General features: G+C 32.9%; 1 protein-coding gene across 1 annotated transcript; it reads right to left on the bottom strand.

The window, feature by feature from the left end:
- Positions 1 to 14,992: 14,992 nt before the first annotated feature.
- LOC128039938 (uncharacterized) lies at positions 14,993 to 15,502 on the bottom strand. Its single transcript, XM_052628878.1, has 2 exons — positions 15,238 to 15,502; positions 14,993 to 15,123 (listed from the first exon to the last, which is right to left on the bottom strand). Exons 1-2 carry the CDS (start codon positions 15,500 to 15,502, stop codon positions 14,993 to 14,995), a joined length of 396 nt encoding a protein of 131 aa, XP_052484838.1.
- Positions 15,503 to 23,433: the final 7,931 nt, after the last annotated feature.

Below are 23,433 nucleotides of genomic sequence, written 5' to 3'. Positions count from 1 at the left end.
ATTTGAATACTCCTCGTTAAGAGCAAATGCTTAGTTAGAAATATTACACAGTTTTGCAAAAAACTCATATAGTGACTCATCCTTAAGCATTCTAATAGTTTTGAGCATGGTTGTTAATATTTGTAGTTTGGACTATTTGATGGTGGAAATCCCTTTGTGTTGTCTCAAAGATTATCTAAGCTTCTAGAGTTGTAGTAAATTTGGATATCCTCTTAAACTCTAGAGAATCCACACTATTAAAGATGCCATTAAGAGCTTTTGATTTTGTATTAGCTAGTTTATCTTCCTCACACACAACTCTCTAAGCTTTACATCCAAAGACTTGATAAATGCCCTCATTTGGGCTTTCTAGTAGGCATTGTTGAAACCATCGAGAATATGAGATCTCGAGATTAAGCATCCTTCTATCTTTAATCAAATAAATAATAAGATCTTCACCTAATACGTCAAGTGACTACCTCTGATACCAATTGTTAGTGTTGAATTGCTTTCATGTTGTAAGTTAAATTGCGACTAAAAAAACAATTGAAAAAGTAAAACAACAGAGATGGATACAAGAATTGATTACACAATTTGAAACCTTTTCCTACATTTGTGAGGCCTTTCTTAGAGAGTAATCCACTGTAAATCAACATTATAAATTTTGATTTAAGTTCAACTCACTTATCAAGTTGCAACCTTACTCCACTATTTCAACTATGAGCATTCTCACATTAAGACTTTCCCCTTGAAAGCTTTGTTACAAATTGAATATCAGAACAATTTGTTTTCAAATATTTTTCACTAAAAGAAATTCCTGTAATGAATAGAATAAGTGCTCTTTAATTTGTACATAAACACACCAAACAAGTTTTCAATATATGAGTTTTTTACTCGTAATCTTCAGCTAGTGTGAGCTAAAAATACCATTGAAATTGTGCTTCAATTGATCTTATGTAAGACATAAAGTAAGTAGAGATCTTCCCAATTTGAACTTCTCTTTAAACATAATCTCTTTAAAGATAGTAAATGGATCACACTAGTGCTCTTGAAATAGTATCATTGTTTGATTGGTCTTTATCATAATCCTATGCAATTACCTGTTGCTCAAAATCCTCAAAGATATTTAAGAATTCAAAACAAAAAATTCTAATAAAAGATATACCAATATATAAGACAAGTTTGCACTATATCTAGTTGTAAAGTGAGTTGCAGTTGATGTTGCATTAGGCACTAACAATTTCACCCCTTTACAAAATTTGAGAAGATAGTCTTTCTACTTTAATTTGTCAAAATTTTTTATTAATGGGCATTTGGAACCTGATGTCAACAAGGATTTAAGCACAAAAAAAAAATCATTTGCTACTACATCAGTGGCTAGTTAATAATTTGTTTGAATTTTGTCATCATACTTTATCAAAACTAAGAAGTTAGTTTAGTTGTTGGTAAACACGTAAACTTGGATTGCTAATTTTTGCTAATTTTTTTCATTTATACTTCTCGCTTCCTAAAGTGAAGAAACTAAAATTTGATAAATTAAAGAGACTAAATATTCAATTTTCATAAACTATATGGATGAAATTTATAATGAAACTAATTTGAAAAATATATAAAAGGTAAATTCAAAATGAAATCTATAATTTTTTGAAGTTAGAACTTTACGAGCATATAAATAATAACAATGTAATCATTATCACAAGGATTAAATAGAATAACTAAATAAATTAACTAAACTCATTTAAAAAAGCTTCAACTCACATTAACTCACCTTATTATGAAAAGAAAAAAAAGAATTAACTCACCCACACATAATTTACACATTTGAAATTTAAGGGTGGGTTGAATATATATTGGGTGTGCATTTGGTTCAGTGGTAGTATAAATTTTTCACTCCACATGCAAACCTATAAATTTTCCATGAGTCTTTTTTACATATTTTTTAATTTTTTTACTCTACCCCATGTACATTTTTCATCAACCCAACCCTGCTTGTGAAATTTTAAATTCCACTAGCATTGAACCAAATAATTTCCCACATATATTATACAATGTATAAAATTAAATCTATTAAAATATTTTTACAAATGAGATATATAGGATTAATCCATATATACAACAACTAGTTTGCATATATTTTGCAATGCACCATGCACCAGTTTGATTGTTTGTAGCAACATTTCAAAACACATGCACCAGTTCGAATTTATGTTTCGAATCCAACATGAAAATTATACATCAAGAAATTTCACTTTATTAAATTCATTATTAATACTTTTAAAACAATTTAGACACATTTTAAAATGATTCATTGGTTTTTGAAGGTGATTGGGATTGGGTAAGAGTCTCTGGGGGTTGAAACAACTCAAAATAGGGAAGGGACCCTGTTCTGTCATAGTTGTATTGGTGAAACCTTGGAATTATATTGATAAAAGTCCCTAATACTATTGAAATTTTATTATAGACTTACACTCATTGAAACAACATGCCACTTGTTCTGAAACAACTATGCCTAGACACAAAAATCACCTCAAAGCCCACCTAATTTGACCATTAACATTCTCAAACCAAAATCATGACTTATAAAACTCATATATAAAGTGCAATACACTATTAAAACTCATATTAACACATTAAAACCTAATGGACCCTATTGTAACACCCCTAACCCGTATCTATCGTCAAATTAGGGTTACAGAGCATTACCGTACAATTAAGAACATTTAAGCTTAAAATCATTCAATAATATAGTTACATCATAAACCAATCATATACATACCTTCCCTAAATTGAACCCTCGACACCTTAAAAACATCTTAGAAGTAAATTTGGACCAATTTGAAACAATTTGGAAAGCTTAGGAAAAACATGCAAAATTTGCAAAACAAGGGTCACACGACCATGTGGCTAGGCCGTGTGCCTCACACGGTTGAGACACACGCTTGTGTCTAAGGCCGTGTAACCTTTTAACTAGTGACACATGGCCATGTCCCGGCTCGTGTCCTCACCCGTGTAACTCTCTGAAGAGGGTCACACTGCTGTGTCACACTCCTGTGTGCCAGACCATGTAACTATTTGAGTTGCCCCACACGCTCATGTGCCAGGCTGTGTGTTAAGCCGTGTAACTCACTAACTTGCAACATAAGAAATCAACAGATGACACACGGCCGTGTCACCAAGCCGTATGTCTCATACGGCTGAGTCACATGCCCGTGTGGACCCAAATCTATCTAATATCATGCCATTTCCTAGACCATTTCATACATAAACAATTAAACCAAATATGCACACTTTCAGAGCACCAAAACATGATCTAAGCAAACATAGATTTATCATTTCAAGATCCTAACTCAACTAACCAATATGGCATTCAAAGGCAACATAATTAACAACCAAACATTACCAATCTAGATATGTTCAAATGCCAAATTCCATGCATACAATTCTAAATCATTTAGGTATTAAAACATACCTCATTTAGCCATTCCCTAAACATACAAAACATACCATAAAGACTATTATCAAGCCATTAAAAACTTACCAAAAGAACCATATATACATACACTTTTAAGTGACCAAAATGACTTATCTAAGCAAGCATTGTAAGTTCATCAACAATCCATAAGCATCCAAGCACAAACATAACAAGTTACACTTTTACATATTCATCAAAAACATCACATTAAGCTACCCTATACATACCATTATAAACTTTGGCCAAAATGTACAAAAACTACCGAATTGACTTCTGGATAGTGTGATAGATCTTCGATGAGCTTTCAAACAAATCAAGCTTCCGATAATCTATAAAACATAAGAAAGAAACTACGTAAGCAATTAATGCTTAGTAAGCTCGTATAAACCAAACTTAACATACCATTTCATTTCCATAGTATAAAGCATAAGCATAAAATCAACCATAACCATAAGCTTGACATAAGCCTAAACAACATCATTAATCTACAAGTTAGTACACTTGTTCATATATATATGAAATCATCTATAGAACATATGTTCATCATATATAAACATAACATTTTGCACCTTTAATGTTCCATAATGTCATGATTCAGTACAATTTCATACTTGCCTTTCCGTTCCCTTTCTTACCTGTTGAACCATCTAGAATTTCATTGGATACTCAGGAAAGCTCACACGAAGTGTGCCTTTACATATAACCGTAACTTTTCCTTTACATCATTGCTCACACAAGTTGTGGGTCAGAATGTAAGCTACACGTTGCTGTTCACATGAGTTGTGGAGAATCCACAATAAATGCAGGACCTCAGCCATTGGTAGGGCATTCAAGACTAGCACCCGAAACATAAAATCCCTAATGACATGTCATTTGTATCCTAAGAGTTCTTAAGGTTCAATTGGGACTTAATATTCGTCAATTCATCATATCTTTGATATATTTATACATCAATCCATTTACATTAAAAATAACATAGTAAAAATTCAAATTAAGCAACATTAATACGATAACCGTTCATACGAACTTACCTCGATGACTAAGGGCGTGGAAGTTAAATCGAGCTAATCCAAAGTTTTTACTTTTCTTTGATCTAGGTCTGTACGTGGTTTATCTTGATCTAAATAGGTAATTTCAATCAATTAAATAGTTCTAGTATTCAATTTAATCCACATTTCATATTTATGCAAAATTACCAATTTGCCCCTAACAGTTTAACTTTTCACAATCTAGTCATTAAGCTTATAACTTAAAATCTAACCATGTTAATAAAATATGCAAGGGACCTTGAAACAACCCATATTTATCATCATTTCACAATAAAACCCTATAATTTGTACCTTTAACAAATTAGTCCCTAATTTCTAAAATTTATCAAAATCACTTTACAAAACTTAATCATTTCTCAACCAAGATTCATAATCTACCATTTAACATAAAAAAACCATTCAAGAACATTCATTGTATAACTCTCAACCTTGAATAGTTTTATAAATTGACCCCCGAGTTAGCTAGATTAAGTTAAAATAGACTCAAAAACATAAAAATAACTAAAAACTGGCCACAATCATATACCATGCAAATGCTTGAACTAGTCGAAACCTAAAAGTATGAAAATGGCTTCTTATTTCCATAATTTTTGTGGAGAAACAACACTAAATAAGATGATACTAATTTTACATTATTTTAGTTTTACTTAATTTATTAAATTACCTTTTTAACCCTACTTATTAACTTCAAAATTAACTAAATCATGTCTATATTTTTCCACTTACCTTATGAATGGTATAATTACCATTTAAGGCCATTTAATTTCATTTACATAGTCATTTAGCCCTTTTAACTAATAGAACTCCATTTTTCACTTTTTACGATTTAGTCCTTTTCACCTAGTTAACTATGTAAAGATCAAAATTTCTTAACGAAATTTTAACACGAGCTTAATATATTCCCTTAGAAATTAAAATAAATAGAAAATAATAATTTACTCGTCAAAATTGTGGTCCTGGAACCACTGTTCCGATATCGTTAAAAATGGGCTGTTACACCTATAATGCTCATAAGTTACCAAACTTAAACATCAAGTTAGCATACTAGGCAAGTAAGTAACTCATCAATGATATGATTGATATTCATATCTCTTTTTTATACATTAACCATATATTGAAAAATATATTAACATATCTTGATACGATCAACACACATCCATATAATACGCATACAACTTCAACAATGCCAACTATTTGAATCAGCAAAAGGGACTCCTTTAACTACTAATAACTTAGGTACATGCCAAGACACTTCTAATATTTAGAATGAAATAAAAAAACTTTAATGGAGCTGAGCTATAAAACTTAGGATGCCTTCGAGTTGTACGAACAAGATGTCACATCCTAAAAATCAAGCTAGAAGGAATTGAGTTAGTGAACTGAAAGTTGTCACACCTTGAATCTTAAGGTTATGTTTGTCCATTTATAACAAGAATGACTTATTGGCTTAAAGGTTAAGAGTGAGTTAGGAGATAGTGTAATTGGCTTTGAGACTCAAGTTTGATTCCTCTCGCTCACATTTATTTTTCAACTGATCTTTGTGCCGTCCATATTCTAGCAAATTTGTTCAGATTTCAATTTGACTCAAACACTGAAAATCTCCTGATTAACTTGAATATAAAAATATTTTATCTGATTGATCAAAAAGACTATCATATATTTTTTAAAAAATTAAACTAAATTTTTGTTGAGGCTTTCTCTTTTTTCACTTTTTTTCTCTTCTTTGTTGAAAATCACTGTTTGACCGAACCCTATATGGGTGTTCTAAGGCTGATTTTGATTGTGTTTAATTGTATTAAGTGCAAATCTGATCCGAGGTTATCTAGATCTATAGTGGGGAAGTGTAGACTTTTTTTGGATTAGTGCTACGTATTTACAAATTTAAGGTGCAGGACTTTATTATTTGTATATGTTCTAATCGTGATGCTTATGGTAGCCGAAAACATGGTGGCTATTTTAGGGCATGGTCGAATGTAAATGTGGTTTTTTTAATTAGAAAATTGGGAAATTTTGGTTGTGTTTACTTGCATCCCGAATAGGTTTGCATGTATTTTACTAAGTTGGATGACTTGTGTATTGGCTTGTTCTTTATGTTTGGACATGCATAAACTGCTAATGTATATCGCTTTAATGACCTCACATGTTTTATTGAATGCATGAGGACATGCCTACTGTTCTGCCTCATTGTATGCCTGATAATCATGTTGTTATTTTCTGTATCTTTTGTTTGCATGATTGTAAAACATGCCACTATTCTGAATTAACCGTATTTGATTCATCTATTATGATAAAAATGACATTATGCATTACATCGAGATTGGGTTGATCGAAGATAGAGGAGATTTGTGGAGTTCTAGCGGTATATTCGCGATTTATTGGAGTTTCAGTGGTAAACCCACAATTTTGGAGTTTTGTTCGGAGTTGTAGCAATTCATCTGCATATTTTTCTAGAGGTTCGTCCGTAACACTGTTTTGGCGGTTTAACCATAAAATCTAACTAGTAGTTTAACTGCAATTATTTTTCGTTACCGGTGGTTTAACCATAATGAGCTAAGGCTCCTTCCGATATTGTGTGTATGGTTGGATATGGTGTATAGTGGATGGATGGGTTGGAAAACTACATTGAAATTCATGTACGTATGCAAAAATTTTGGGATATGGTATACTATGTTCATAAATGCTTTTATGGTATTTGGTACACTATTTATTTTTTATTAGTCTCACACTGAGCTTCGTAGCTCACCCCATTAGTTTAGCATCTTCCAGGTAACCCACAAGGTTAGGGCTCGGACTCAGCATTGAGAGGTCTCGTCTCAGTTTTTGCTAAATAAAGTATCTTTAATTTTATAATTTTATAATTGTTTAGGACTGTAATTATTTGTATATAAACTATGGCATGGGGTTTGATTTTGGGATATTTTTAGTATTTTCATGCATGGACGTTAAACAATTGGACTGATTTAATAACTGATCACATTTAAATTATAAAATATGGTTTTACTAACAAATTAAACATGCCATATTTTCCACTACAAAACTAGTTTTCGAAACTATGAACAACAAATTAATAATCAAATATGTTTGTAAAATTAATAACTTTTTAATTGGACTTTAATTAAACTTGGAAAAAACTAATGTTCTTATAAAATAAAGAGAAGCAAAAATATTTTAAGAATTAATTTTCTAAGAATCTGATCATTTTTGTTACTGTGACATTTCGATGGTCCATGTTGCCTTCAAAATCGGACCATAACTTCTGGGTCGGGTTAGGGTGGTAGATCTATAGTTACTTGATACCTGCACACAAAACAAACATGCCTACACACTGAAGATTAGATGCTTAGTGGTGCTAGTATAATTTGAATTCATTATATAAATGTATGTAATATATATCATGCTATTAATTCATCATGGCATGTCATCTAATAAAGTCCATTATAACAAGTTATATTCTTAATAGCATTGCCTTAACTGTTATTAAGAACCTCATAGTTTCAAGGTATTTCTTGTATGCTAACTTATTGATGCACCCTTAGGGCTTTGCATCTTATTTTCATATATAGAATAATTCAGTTCATTTACGTAGTATCATATTCCCCCCGGGGCTCTTAGTTTATAATACGCATGGTCTTTCACATGCTTTTCATATGTCTTATTCTTGTTATCGATTATAATGAAACAACCATAGGGCTTTACATTTTGATTTCAAGTATCAAACATCTTGATTCATTTCATAACATCATTCATGTATATATATTTCATACTCAATCATATGCCATTTTCATATCTAAATTTTCATACACACTTTGTACTTTATCCATATTACATTTTTTCCCTTATTAACTGTGTCGCATTCGATTATCTTTTATGTCCCAAAATTAAGGAAAGTTATGATTAAATTGAATGGATTGGAAAATTGATAGGCTTTATTGGGAAATTCAAAAATTTTAGTGACCGAATTGTAATTAGTTAGATCTCAATTCTAGTTTAGTTAGTTTGGAACCAGCTATCTCTGTAGTGGGAGGCAAAATAATTAGCAATGAATGACTTAAATGGACTAAAGAGACGATGTAAACTTTGGATATATATATGTGTGTAGAGAGGAAAGAATTCTCCTGCATTAACTTGTAATATCCCTCTCATCTGCAATGTCTTCATTGGTTACTATGAGGAGGAAGAAAAAGAAATTTAAGAAGGCTTTACATGAGGCAGTAAATATGAGATTTGAGTCCAGGAAGAAGAGAATTGGATAAGCTGGTAAGCCCTAAGCCTCCTTGTACCCCATGGATTAGAGGGAAGAGAAGTGAGAATTCTTGACAAGTTTCTATATAATTATGGATTTTGGGTTTTGAAGATTGAAATACCTTCGAACTGACAGGTAAATGGTTGTTATGCTTAGCTGCCAAAAGGAAGGAGGCTCTGGCATTTGGACAAGTGAAGCTGTCGAGGATAAAGGAAACAATGTGAGTCTCTATACTTAACTTTTGGATGATTTCTCATGTTGTGTTGCTTACTTGAACCACATCTGTGTCTTGCTTGAGTTGTGTCTAAAACCATGGTTGTGTATGAATATGGAGGATAAGTAAGCTGTGTATACATAATGTTACAAGTGAAATTGCTTATTGTTATATGGTTGGGAATTATCGAATAGATGCATGATGTACTATATGTGATAATAACTAGAACAATGAATTATATGAAATACATTATTATATTATATGCGGTGTATGAAGGTAATTCATCTTGACGGGGTAGATGAATTTAGGAATAATTGGCAGAATGCAGAAATGGATGGATTGTTAAATGATATAGAGGAGTATGTCAATTTCGTGGAATGTAATCAATTGGCTTGCTAGAGCGACATTGTGACGATGGTCTATCGACTCTATGGAGTGATATCGCGATGGCGATTATTGAATGGCTCATTAGAGCGACACCGCGATAACTGTGCATTGATTTTATGGAGTGACATTACGATGGTGGTATTATACAGGTCCTTCGAGGTGACACCGTAAAAATTATTATCAGATCCTTCGGGGTGACTCCTCGGAAGAGGTTTAGTGATTCACTAGAATCTGGAGTCTGCCAGGACATTAAACATGGGATTCACAATATGTAAGACATTAGTTATGCTATGGTAACATATGGAGTCCGCTAAGACATTAAACATGGGTTCATACTATGTAAGACCATAGCTGAGCTATGGCGTAAGATAAAGTTTAAGAAAATGTTTAACCAAAAAGCTGACAGGACAATAAAGGAGATAGTTGTATAACTCGTACGTAGAGTAGCATGATCGAACGAATATGGTGTGTTTAAGAACACAAGTAAACAGATTAGTCCAAGAATCCGCCAAATATTGAAGATAAGAAAATTGGATGGAAATGTCTAAGGATGCATGTAAGCTTGTTGACGAGGGGATTTATGAAATTTTTACGAAAAAGAAACTAGAATATGCGATTCTAGACAATGCAGAGGAAATAAGAGGGATAAATATGTTGAGGTATGAAGTATTCGTGGGTATGAGTCCGCAGGTTTTTGTGAGTAAACCAAATTTTGGGGGTGATAATAAGATGATCAAGCGAAACCTAAGCCTAAGGGTATGTGGGTAAAAAGGTAGCCAAAAATGTGTAAGTCCACCAAGGTTCACTTGGAGGTAATGATCGCTCGAACGGTTTGATTGGTAGTTTACCAGAAATCTATAGAGAGGAAGGAAGTTGACCATGATTATGTAACACAGGATATAACACATGGGCTAACAGAAGAAGAAGTCTGCCAAGGGCTACCTTAGGTGGACAGTCCATCGGAAAGTAGCAAATGGTATGGTTCGTTAGGAAATATCTATTAATTTCAAATTTTCAGAAGATTGGAACAAGGAAAACTAATATCTTAGGGCTAGATTGTAAAGTACGAATCCATTAGGAACATTAGGCGTTTATTCAATTAGCTTATCATCATGTTAAGAGTTGTGAATTTGGACTTGAGGAAGTGTTAAGGTGGAAAATCCTAAGTTTAATCTAGTATTGGATGAACGGATAAGGGTAAGGATTCAATTTTAAGGAGAATATAAGTGGAAGACAGCTATTGTTCCAAGTGTATGGTTAACTGTGAAAGTTAGGCTTGTTAAGGTACAAAAGAATATGGGATGAGGCGGAATCAGGCTAGAACAATAGAGAACCATTATCGTAAAGGACGCACTTAAGTCTAAGATAGAGAATAAGTCCGCCAACAGTGAGCTGCGAAAAAGGGCAGGGCATCAACCACGCCGATGAAATTTGCGAAAGGCAAATGATAGACAAGGAGTTTGAATTCTCTATTTTAAATTTTATTGCTTGAATTCTATGGAATATTTTTGTTGCACTGTTTCATAGAATATCATTAAGTTCATTTGAACTTATGAATTTACTGCTTGTTTGGAGGATATATGTTCTGACTTGGAAACCAAGTGGAGGGGTGCCAGGCACCTCCAAATTTGAGAATTAGGCGTGGAAGTTATTCATGTGTATTGAGGGGCTCCCTTAGAGGCCATGCCTTGGGGATTAAGTTGAATGTAACAATTTTAAAATTTTAATTTAGAATTGTAAACATCGCTAAGATTATTAAGGTAGTAAATTTTTAAAAGTTATATTTCTTAATATGGTAGAGTTAAAACACTTAAATAAATTGTTCGAGAAATTTTGGTAGGTTATTAGGTAGTTTGTGACATTTGATATCCAATCCCGTTGATAGGGTCGGGTATAGGGTGTTATAAACCAAACACGGACTAAAGAAAATACACAAATTATTCCACCATTACACCAATATACGTTCATTGACACTCATTGCTCAGGAGTTATGGATACGTTCCTATAGACACTCAGTGCTTAAGGGACATTATCGATATGTTCTCACAGACACCTAGTGTTCTGAAGAACTATCTACTAAAAGGCACTTAGTGCTAAGTGATACGTTCCCATAGCCATCTTGTTTGATCTAATGCCTTGAGTGTAGTATATTCGTTTGTAAACTTGTAATTTTTTTTCGAACAGATTTGTTAATAAAACATTTTATGGATTACATAAACATACTTCGTATAATTGTCCTCATGTGGTTTTTGCATGCATAGAAAAATAAAAGAAAATATTGGATCACTGGTTGTCTAATGTTTAAACTAATACTAAGCGATATTACATGATCAGATTGTAATCCGGAAAGAAAGTGTGGCCCCCTCAAACTGGTTGGGATGGACTGAACCAAATCCAGAACATCACATTAGCCACTTACGTGACTCTCGTTACCAATCACCAAACACACCATAAAACCACCTATCACACCAAGCAAATACATGCTTAGTGAAGAAATTTTAGATATACAAGCCTAAAACATGCTTTGTCTAACACAAAAACTGCATAATATAAACAAGGGTAAAATCATCATTTTGCATAACATCGACAAAAACTCGTAAATCATGTATTTAATCCAACAAGTTTATTGTATATTTTATTTTGAATCAGTTTTGAAAAATTTAGCTCAAGCCGTTAAAAGTCATTTTATTCCAAAACGATGTTTAAAGACTAAAACATAAATTTTACAAAATATCCAAACAAACTATTTTATGAGAAATTCATCATTTAAAAGAATGTCATGTAATTTTTCAAAACATTTTGTGGTGTTTAAGGCATCCAATTTTATTGTAGAAAAATCATGACTTAATTACAAAAATTACAAAACATGAGCAATTCACTCATCAGCCATGTTGAGACCACATACTTTTTGACGTCCCGACATTGCCTAGAGATGTGCCCTCTTCCCAACGTCAGTTCCATGACACGAAATCAGTAGACCTCGTCATGATGACACACTGCAGTTTATAGCAAAAAAATTGTAGCACTTACATATGACACTTTGACACTCAAATACACATACTGTTTCTGATTTCATGCCATTTTCCCTATTCTAACATGTCATATGGAAAACATAAATCATATAAATCATGTTCAAACATACAAAATCATAAGTAACATACTTTGGCAAACAAATCAATCACCTATGCTAGCATACTTATCTATAGTCTCAATTTAATTTACTCAACATATCAAATTTGCATATAAGGCCATTTAAAAGGCATAACAGGTGCATACCTTCTCATTGGTCATTTTGCTTCTGTCAAAGCATTCAACAAGTCATTTAAACCATTCTAACCAAAAATCACTATGGCACATTCATGCTATTCAACATAATATCCAATCACTCATCTAGCATACTTCATGTAATCATCCAAGCAATATAAACATGCAGAAAACAGTTAATAAAAGTCTTTAAACAGTTAGTGGAAATTCCATTTACAAACTCAAAACCAAAATAAAGTCTAATCCCTTAAAATAAACCCACATTGCAATCCCTTAAAAACCAAAAACCATCTTACACGCACAACCAATATGCTTTCGCCTTGGGATCACAAGCTTGCTCATTTCACCACTCCACACAAGCTATTTCTCTACAAAATAGACACAAGTGTGTGAGCTTAAACAAACATAGTGAGTGTTTAAGATGCTACAATAAGTCACAAAAATAAGAGTTAAAAACAAGCATGCTAAATACATTTATAACATAGCATCATCAACTATCACATCACATTAATACATTGACAACTGGTGAATATGAAAATGTATACAAATACTGCTCATTGGATACTCGAATCTCCATCACACCATGGTTCAAAAGAGTCTACATGTCCCAAGTAAGTGTAGCATGAAGCTAACATTCTCCAACACACTAACATATCCAAATGAATGAAGAATTGCTCTACATTACCTTATCCCTAAAAACATGTCCTAATATCAAACCAGATAAATGAGTACTCAAATCCTATGGCATGCTAACTATATCTAATGTTTTCAACAGTTCACAAGGCCAACATATCCATAACATATTCATTTTTTGGGTTATGCACACTTACACATATAATGGTTTTCATGGTCAAACACTTATCATATGTTCACATAATGCACTTCAAGTGCTAACACTTTACTCATTGATCCAAATACACTCTCATATTAGTTATTCACAAGGCATAATCAGACATATATTCACATTATACACTTAAAGACGTCACAACACATGTAGGTTGTTTGCAAAATAACAAAGCTCAAGTAAGAAAACTTACACTTTGGACTTAGATTAGATGATTATACCACCTAAGCCCCTTTAACTCACTGATTTGTGAGTTAATTATAGCACACCAAAACACTCACATTAGCAACTTGTTTCAATGACAAAGCTCAAGTAAGATTTTGTTTGCCTTTATCCTTGCCTGTAGAGGCTCCCAAATGAGTTGGCAGTTTACATACACATCAAATACAATACAAAGGCATTACAAATAGTAGGAAACACAATTAAATCATTCTAAAATCACATATCAAAGCCTATCATCCTCTATACAAAAAACTTAGTTAGTTTTGCCGAAATAGCAATTTCGCCACTCAAACCTTATTTCTAAGACTTAATTTCGCTTTCGATCATCCTAAATATCATCTAATTACATATAGAAAACTTTAATTTTGTCTAATTACACGAATCTCACTTTTCCAGAAAAATCAAGCTTAATGAACTTTAAAGAGGGAAAATCGTCCAATTCCTTAAAATAACTTAAAGACTTGTTAAATTAGGTGTAAAAACCTTTTAATTGCATCAAAATAAGTTGAAAATAACTTTGAAATAGTAACTTAACTTATTGCGAAATCTACCATTTTCAAGCCAAAAATTAACTTAAATTAAGTGATCTTTTGAAATCTTGATTTAATCAATTAAAATCAATTTGAAATAATAACATACTTAGTTTAATCATAAAAAGTTAGAATGTTACCTCAATTTGACAAAATCGATGAGCTATGGAGTTAATTTTAGCTAAAACGTGTGAAGATCTTTTGAGAATTTGAGGATGAGCTAATTTCGGGAGAAAAACTTTAACTTGGTTTATAGGAAATTTTTGAATGAGAAGTCGAATGGGAGGGAAGGAGATGGTGGGGGTTGTTAAATAGGAAACCAATTTTTAAAAATTGCGCAATTGCCCATTTAACCACCTCGAGTTTCCTCCCTTTCCAAAGAGATCCTTAATTTTCAATTAAACTATTTTCTCAATTATTTTCAAATTCGATCTCATTTTAAAAATCTATTTTAACCAAATTAATTCCTGGAAATTTTATTTTAATTTCTAAAGTTAAATATAAAATTCTAATTATTTTAATATTTTATTTTATTTATTCCTAATGATTTTAATTATCTAACTTAATTACAGTTTTCGGTTCACTAACCCCCGATTTACTAACCTAATTCTACTAACCTGATTTTTGGGATGTGACAACTCTCTCCCACTAAAAACAATTTCACCCTCGAAATTACCTGAACCAAATACATAGGGATATTGATGTCTCATTGCGTCCTTAGCCTCCTAAGTAACTTCTTCAATTTTGTGATTACACCACAAAACCTTAACTAGATGTATGCTCTTATTCTACAATACCTTCATCTTACGTGCTAGAATCTTAATCGATTCTTCCTCATATGTCAAATCAGGTAGAACCTTCATCTTTTTAATAAGAACTACATGCGACTGATCAGATCGATATTTTCGCAACATGGACACTTGAAACACGTCATGTATACGCTCAAGTTTAGCCGGTAACCTGAGTCAATAAGCTATCGGTCCAATCCTCTCGATAACCTCATAAGGTCTAACTAGTCTTGGACTCAACTTACCTTTACGACTGAACCTTAAGACCTTCTTCCAAGTTGAAACCTTAAGGAACATTCTGTCCCCAACCTGAAACTCGATATCATAGCATTTTAGATCTACATAAGATTTTTTCCTATCAGAAGCAGCCATCAATCGATCACAAATCAGTTTCACCTTCTCTTCCGTCTTACGAATCAGATCCGGATGAACAATTTGTCTCTTATCCAACTTGGACCAACATAGCGGAGTTCGACACTTCCTATCATACAACGCCTCAAATGGTGTCATCTGAATACTTATATGATAGTTTTTATTGTAGGCGAACTCGACTAAAGGCAGATACCATTCCCAAAAACCACTGAACTTGATGACGTAACTGCACAACATGTCTTCGAGTATTTGAATTACCCTATCTGACTGACCATTGGTTGGAGCATGATAAGTCCTATTGAAACTAAGCGTCAACCCTAAAGCTTCTTGTAGACTCCTCCAAAACTTGAAGTAAAACACTAATCACTATCATAAATGATGGAAATTGGTACACCATGAAGTTGAACAATCTCAATTATGCACAACTTGACTAACTTTTGCAACGAATAATTTGTACGTACAACAAGGAAATGATACTCTTCAAAAACCGATCGAAAATCACCCAAACAAAGTCCTACTTAGTCGAGGTTAGAGGTAAACTTGAGACAAATTCTATCGTAGCTCTCTCTAATTTCTACTTCAGTATCTTAAGCGGCTGAAGCAAACCATAAAGATGTTGATGCTCCGCCTTAACCCTCTGAAAAACCAAACACCTCGCCACAAAATTTGTCACATCCTGCTTCAAACTAAGCCACCAATACAACTCCAATAGATCCCAATACATCTTATTACGACCGAGATACATAGCATATGGGCTAGTATGCTCCTCGGTAAGAATCACATGCCTAAGCTCCAAAACAATAGGCACACACAGTCACCTCAAAAACTCAAAATACGATCAGAATTCAACTCAAAGTTTCCACCACTACCTTCTTCAACCTGTCGACTCATCCTCACTGAACTGTCATCAACCAAGTACCTCTCATTGATATATTGCGAAAAGGTCAACTTCACTTGAGGTTCAACCAATAGGCCACCATCATCAGTCACACTAAGACATGCAAACATCTCTAGCAGCTCAACCATCGATTTCTGGCTCAAGGCATTAGCAACAACACTCGCTTTGCTGAGATGACACTCAATCACACAACCGTAGTCATTTAGTAGCTCAATCGAACGTCTCTGTCTCTAGTTCAACTCCTTTTGCATGAGGAAATGCTTAAGATTCTTCTAACCGGTGTAAAGGATACACCTCTCGTCATACAGATAATGCCACCAAATCTTTAACACAAAGACCACTGCAGCTAACTCAAAATCATAGGTTGGGTAATTACACTCATGTGGCTTCAACTGTCTCGAGACATATGCTAACCCCAAGAAACTTCAAACCTTTATGACGCTATTCAAATGTTTCCACTCAGAAGACACCACATGCCCTAACAACATCAACTCTCTCAACAATAATTCACACTTTCTCAACTTAGCATACAACTGCTTCTCTCACAAGATTTGAAGAACAATCCATAGATATGCATCATGATCATCCTCGGTTCGAGAATACACAAGAATTTCATCTATAAAGACAAGTACGAGCTGATTTAGATACGAGCAGAAGACACGGTTCATCAGATCCATGAACATTACTGGTTTGCAACGAAATGTCCAAGCATACACAATCATTATCAAGTAATAAGTAAAGAGAGTATCGTGTCCACAGGGATTGTGTTTAAATCGATAATTGTAAAATTAATGTTCACAAGTTGGTTAAGGAAAACACAATATTTATAAGGTGATGGATGTTAGAATTAAATTAATGCAAATGACAAGTTTTAATAACAATAACATGAATAAGCTAGAACAATTACAACACTTGAATCAATTCATTCTTTATCATGTTCAACAATATCGCGGAAAAATATTCCTTGGCAACTCAATCATTCATTAACTCTGAATATCATATAAGTTCTTTCGAAGTCTTATACTTAGAAAAACATGTATATATCTATGTTCATATTTAACTAAGGATTCCTTAGAATTTATTTGAAGTAATAGGGATGAGTTAGGTTTAAAACAATTTAATCACATAAACCTAAATTTATGCAAGGTAATAATGTTCTCTCGAATTATTACGAACATTTGATTTATTCTGGGTCGAATATAAATTAAGCATGCACCTTCCAATTATTGTGTCCATTAATCACCATCTGATTAGGAGTAAGCAATTGATTCTAATGCATCCAAACATATTTTAATGCATGAATAACATGAATGATTTTAATTAAACATGAATCAAATGAGTTTAATCAAATCATTATAATTATTCTAGCTAAAACAAATTAACTCATCATCATTGATGGAAAAAAATTAAACAATTTGCAATCATTTTGAATACATAAGAATAATTTAAAGATAAATAAAGAAGAATCTCTTGATGAATTCGGTGATTTCCTAAAGACTGATCGTGGTGGCGTCCTCCAATTCTTGTGGTTGCTCCTTTGCAAATCGCTCCTCAAGGTGGTCGAACAAGAGAGTTTTTCTCAAGGAAATTCTAGCTAAAAGAAATGGAAAGATGTAGAGCTTTAGGCGTGGAAGAGAGAAGAGAAAGATGAGAGAATGATTAGTGTTGAGGGATATGTGGGATGAGATGAAAGGTGAATGGAAGGGTTATTTATACTTGAGGGAGATCTTGGGAGTTTGAGAAAAATGGCATGCACATCCCTTGAGAATCTCCTAATCATAGCCGACCATGATTTGTGGGATGAGGGGTTGATGGTTACTTGACTTTTTGACAGATTCTTCCTTGATTCATGGCATGGGGTTGGATGGCAATCAAGGCATTTTTTGGGGGCTAATTTGTGATTTTTTATAAATGTAGGGACCTTCATTTTAATTATTCCAACGCTGATTTTGGGTTGCTCTTGATGTCTTGCTAAATTTGGGCTTCTCTTCCCCCTTTAGGACAGTTTGGCAAACCAATTAGAAAGCAAAATCATTCTCTTTAACAACCATCTTCCAAGTTAGGTCAAGGCAATTTTTATGAGCATAATTAATCAAATTTACTGTCCATAATATTGGATAGGTAGCTCACTTGCATGTGTTCCCTTGCTTACTCCCAACGTTAAGTAATTTTAATGGTCCAAACTGCAACATTTTCACAATGAATTTTCATGTAGCATAGTTCAGTTAAATTATGTAAAATTAACACCTAATTATGTAAAATTACAAAATTTACTTAAATTATGTCCAATGTTTCAATATGAACTAAAATTAAACAATTAGCTATCTACATGCTCATAATTTGCATAAATTTTAAGTAAAATGGTTCTAAATAAACCTATCTAATTTAGACTTATCAACTGCAAGGGCATTAGTCAACCCGAATGGCATGACCAAGAATTCATAGTGACCATACTGGATCCTAAACGCAATATTCATAATATTAGATTCCATCACATTGAGTTGATAATAACCGAATCTCAAATCAATCTTTGAAAACATAATTACACCTCTAAACTAATCAAACAAGTTGTCAATCCAGGACAAATGATACTTGTTCTTGATGGTCAACTTATTTAGTTGTCGTTAATTGATGCACTACCTCAAAGTACCATCCTTCTTCTTCAAAAACAATATCGATGCACCCTAAGGAGACACACTTTGTCGGATAAATCCTAGATCCAACAAATCTTGCAACTGGATCTTCAACTCATTGAGTTCTACTTCCCAATTTGGTGGCAAATTGGGTAGCTCTTTAGAAAATAACATCAGGAAAATTCCTTACGGTACAAATATCCTAAACTCTCAACTCACTGGTCCTCAAATTTAGCACATAAGCTACGTATGCTTATTCACTAAGTATCACATTGAAACCATGGAATGACAACTCTATCAGATCTACAGGAAAAACATACCCTTGAATCATCAGAAGACACCTATGGTATACCCTATTCACCAAAACATTTTCGCCCAACAAACTCATAACAGTCACACCTAAAATGATAATATCTACCAGAATACCCAACTCACTAGCTAGGTCACTCAGAATATATAAGTGTGTAGAACCAAAATCAATCAACGAAAATAAAGAATAGAACGTAGAGTGAAAGTACCTACGATCACATCTATTGTCTCTCGATCTTGTGGTTCCCTAATAGCATATAAACGAGTTAGACCTCTGGAGTCGGTCTGTACAATTATAATCTGGGCAACGGTCCTCTGTCCAATCAATCTCCCAGTACCTCTACAACCACGACCTCAACCTCTAGCAAATGTGAACATAAAACTCTATGTCTAGGACACGTAAGCCCTCTCCGGACAATCCCTCAACAGATGGTCCTTTGAACCAAATAAAAAACAAGATCTAGTCCTTTTCCAACACTCTCTCGGATGCCTACGATTACCGTGCCCACAAAACTGAAATCCTAAACCTCCCGTCAAACCTCCATCACTACCCTAGTTCCTGGATTGACCTGATCAGAATCCTTGTTGAGTACTCCTACCCAAACTCTATGACTCACAACCTCTCTTTGAAGGTCGTCCCGATGCTCCAGATTAATTAGAACCCCTCTTTTTGAACTCTGTCACAACTGATCTCGGTGGCTCAACCTGTGTTTCCTCTACTACCTTAGCCTTCTAGACCATATCATTGAAGGGTTCAACTTGTGCGCTACCAAGTAAGCACAAATGATTTAACATATTACATATCAACCTTTAAACACATTAAAGTTGCACCCTAAGACTTGAAATTCACCAACCCAAAATACCCTATATACATGCCACAAAATCAAAATAACGAGTCAAAATCTACCAAGAAAGAAGCTTGATAGTGTGAGCCTGGAAGTTGATCCGTCTGCCTAGTTCCTCACAACGTTAACTACATAAAACAAGAAATGAAGAAAGTAAGCTTATTTTGCTTAGTAAGTTCATAGTTAAATCTAAACCAACTTACCTCACTAAATTAATTTAATTTAAACACCTAACTTAAAGTAACCTGACATTCAATTTATGAAATAGGTGAGATTTGCATAAGATTAAATCATCACATAAATCATATTCACCGTGAATTCAATCAGGATAATATATATACACATTCTATCAAGATAGATGATGTTTACTCAATAAAAAATCCTTTGTATATACTCATTTAGTTTCATTCACCTTTTTTTATAATTAATCTCATTTTTATCTAACCCGATAAACTATAGTAACATCACTGGACACTCGGATAACTAAACCACATTAGAGAGCATCGTAATGCTATACAGAGACACTGTAGTTCTAAAAGAGGCACGATTGTGCAAATATGTGCACTGTAGTGCAACCAAAGACGCCAAAGTGTAAACAGAGGCACCAAAGTGCAATCCCGTAGAAGCGCGTATTCTAACCTTATTAGCATGCCAATCATATCCTAATCATTTACTATGTTCAAACGGGCATTTAGTAGAACTCATCACATTTACAAATCAGAGACAATTCTAGATAAGCAATGCATATATTGCAATAATTCATATTCATTCAGAAATCATATCATTCATATTTCACAATATTCAAAGTTCACGATTTAGTTCGTACTCACCTTAGCTTTCGTTTATAACAAATTGATCTCATCGCATAACATTTACAAATTATATTTTCAAGATTCTACGGCAAATAAAATCTACAAATGCATTTTAATACAATATGAACTTACCTAATATATTTGGTTAATGACCTGATTTCTAGCGACAATTCTGCAATTTTCCCTTTTCCCCGGTTTTTCTCTGTATGGTTCAATTCTTGATCTATATAATAGTTAAATTAAATTTATCAATTTCAAATACATTATCATACTCATTTTTATGCATATGACTCATAAATTTTATTTTATAAATGTTCCCTGAGCTTTTACACTTTGTTAATTTAGAAACTAAAACTGAAACTATTAAATTGTCACATTTAATCCCTAGTACACAAAATTAATTATAATATCATTCTAAATCAGCCTTCAAACACTTGGAATTTTATAGCATTTACATGCAAAATTTTACATATTTTCACATTAGTCCCTAAACTCAAAACTAACAAAAATTCCTTTACAAAATAGTCCTAATTAACAACAAGTTTACGAATTCATCATTTAACACCAAGAACATGTAAAAACCATTAATGGAAAGTTTCAAAACCTTAACAGTTTTATGGAATAGTCCCTAGGTTAGCTAGATTAAGCTACAACATCTCAAAAACATAAAAATCATGAAAATCGGGTTTCAACTACTCACCATGCAAGGTAAGGAAGAGTGACCAAATTCCTCAAGCTAACAATAATGGTGGTTGGATTAAGTGAGGAAGAAAAGATGATAAATCCAAATAGCCATCCACTTAAGTTTTATGTTTAATATATTTTAACTAATTTGTTAACTTAACCTTTAGCTAAATTATATTATAAAATTAAGTAGAAACCTTCCACTAATTTAAAAATGGAAAATTACCATTTCAATCCTTAAAAAACATTAATCATACATTTTAATTAATACTGATTAATGGTGATGAAGTTTTAGTCTTTACAATCTAGTAATTTTTCTTTAATTAATTATTCAATCACTAAAATTAATAGACAAAAACTTAATTTAACTCCATAATAGACTCGTAAATATTATTTACTGGCTCAATCATCGAAAATCAGGGTTTCAAAATCACCTTTTTTGGTACTATTGAAAAATGGGATGTTACACTTAAGACTTAGATTATATTATTAGACCACCTAATCCCCCTTTAACTCACTGATTTGTGCATTAATTATAGCACACCAGACCACTTACCTTAACAACTTGCTTCAACGGCAAGCTCAAGTAAGCTTTTGGTTGCCTTTATCCTTGCTTGTGGAGGCTCCCAAATGTGTTGGCACTCTACATAAACATCAAACACAATACGAAGGCATGATAAACAACAACAAAGACAATTAAATCATTCTAAAATCACATATCAAAGCCTTTCATCCTCTATACTAAAAACTTAGCAGTTTTCCTGAAATAGGAATTTCACCACTCAAATATCATTTCTAAGCCTTAATTTCTCTATCGATCATCCTAAATATCATCTAATTATAGATATAAACCTTTAATTTTTCCAATTATATGGATCTCACTTTTCAAAAAAATCAAGCTTAATGGATTTTAAAAAGGAAAATGACCGATTCCTTAAAATTACATAAAGACTTGTTAAATTAAGTGTAAAAAATTTTAATTGGTTCAAAATAAGTTGAAAATAACTTTGAAACAATATCTTAGCTTAGTATTATGAGTTCAATAATTTTCAAGCCAAAATTAACTTAAAATCAAGTGATTTATTGAAATCTTGATTTAATCAATTAAAACTCAATTTGAAATAATAACATGCTTAGTTTAATCATAAAAGTCAAAATGTTACCTCAATTTGAAAAACTGAAGAGCTATGTAGGTAATTAGAGCTAAAACGTGTGAAGATCTTTTTAGAATTTGAGGATGAAAACATGAACATTCTTTAAAATTGAAAGAAGATTTTGTGTTTGAAGAGCTTTAAAATAAAAAAGGATGAACTAATTTTGAGAGAAAAGTTTTAATTTGGTGTTAAATAGGCAACCAATTTTAAAAAATTGGGCAATTAGATAACACCTAGCTTTGGAGGGTTCTGAATTTATGTGTAAACCAAAATAATTTGAATGGATTAAACCTTTTCACCCAATTGATGCTCTTGGCGTATACATTGGGCGAATAGTTGACGTTGGAGTGGTAGGTAATAATTGTTATCTGAAGGTGCGTATATGTGAAGAAGAATTTTGGTAAGATCATCGATGGTTTTGGGGAATAGGTATCGTTAAATGAACAATACATCAAGTTTGCTTAGTTACTGTACTGGTCAAGTTCTAACAACATTGACAGGAGTGAATGAAGAGATTGGTTAAAAATATATTAAAAGATGGATTCTTGCATAAACTTCTCTACAACTATAAACCATTTATTGGGCAGATTAAAAGGGATTGCAACATGTGTGTGTTCCCCCATGAGAACATGAGATTTTATATATTGATAAAGGCTTGGGAAGGAAAAATGAGGAGTTATCTTTTTCCATCCATTCTTAGATACTAGAATTGATTTACCTTGGAGCCGAGGATA

The sequence above is a fragment of the Gossypium raimondii genome, chromosome 3, assembly GCF_025698545.1.
Source record: "Gossypium raimondii isolate GPD5lz chromosome 3, ASM2569854v1, whole genome shotgun sequence".
Taxonomy (NCBI): domain Eukaryota; kingdom Viridiplantae; phylum Streptophyta; class Magnoliopsida; order Malvales; family Malvaceae; genus Gossypium; species Gossypium raimondii.
This window is presented reverse-complemented; position numbering and strand designations above follow the sequence as displayed.

What these genes read in the sequence shown, in the direction of transcription:
- LOC128039938 (XM_052628878.1), bottom strand. Translation starts at nt 15,502, where the DNA reads ATGACACCATTTGAGGCGTTGTATGATAGGAAGTGTCGAACTCCGCTA. An exon ending in CTTAAGGTTCAGTCGTAAAG is followed by an intron (nt 15,124 to 15,237) that starts GTAAGTTGAGTC and finishes ACGTGTTTCAAG; the next exon opens with TGTCCATGTTGCGAAAATAT.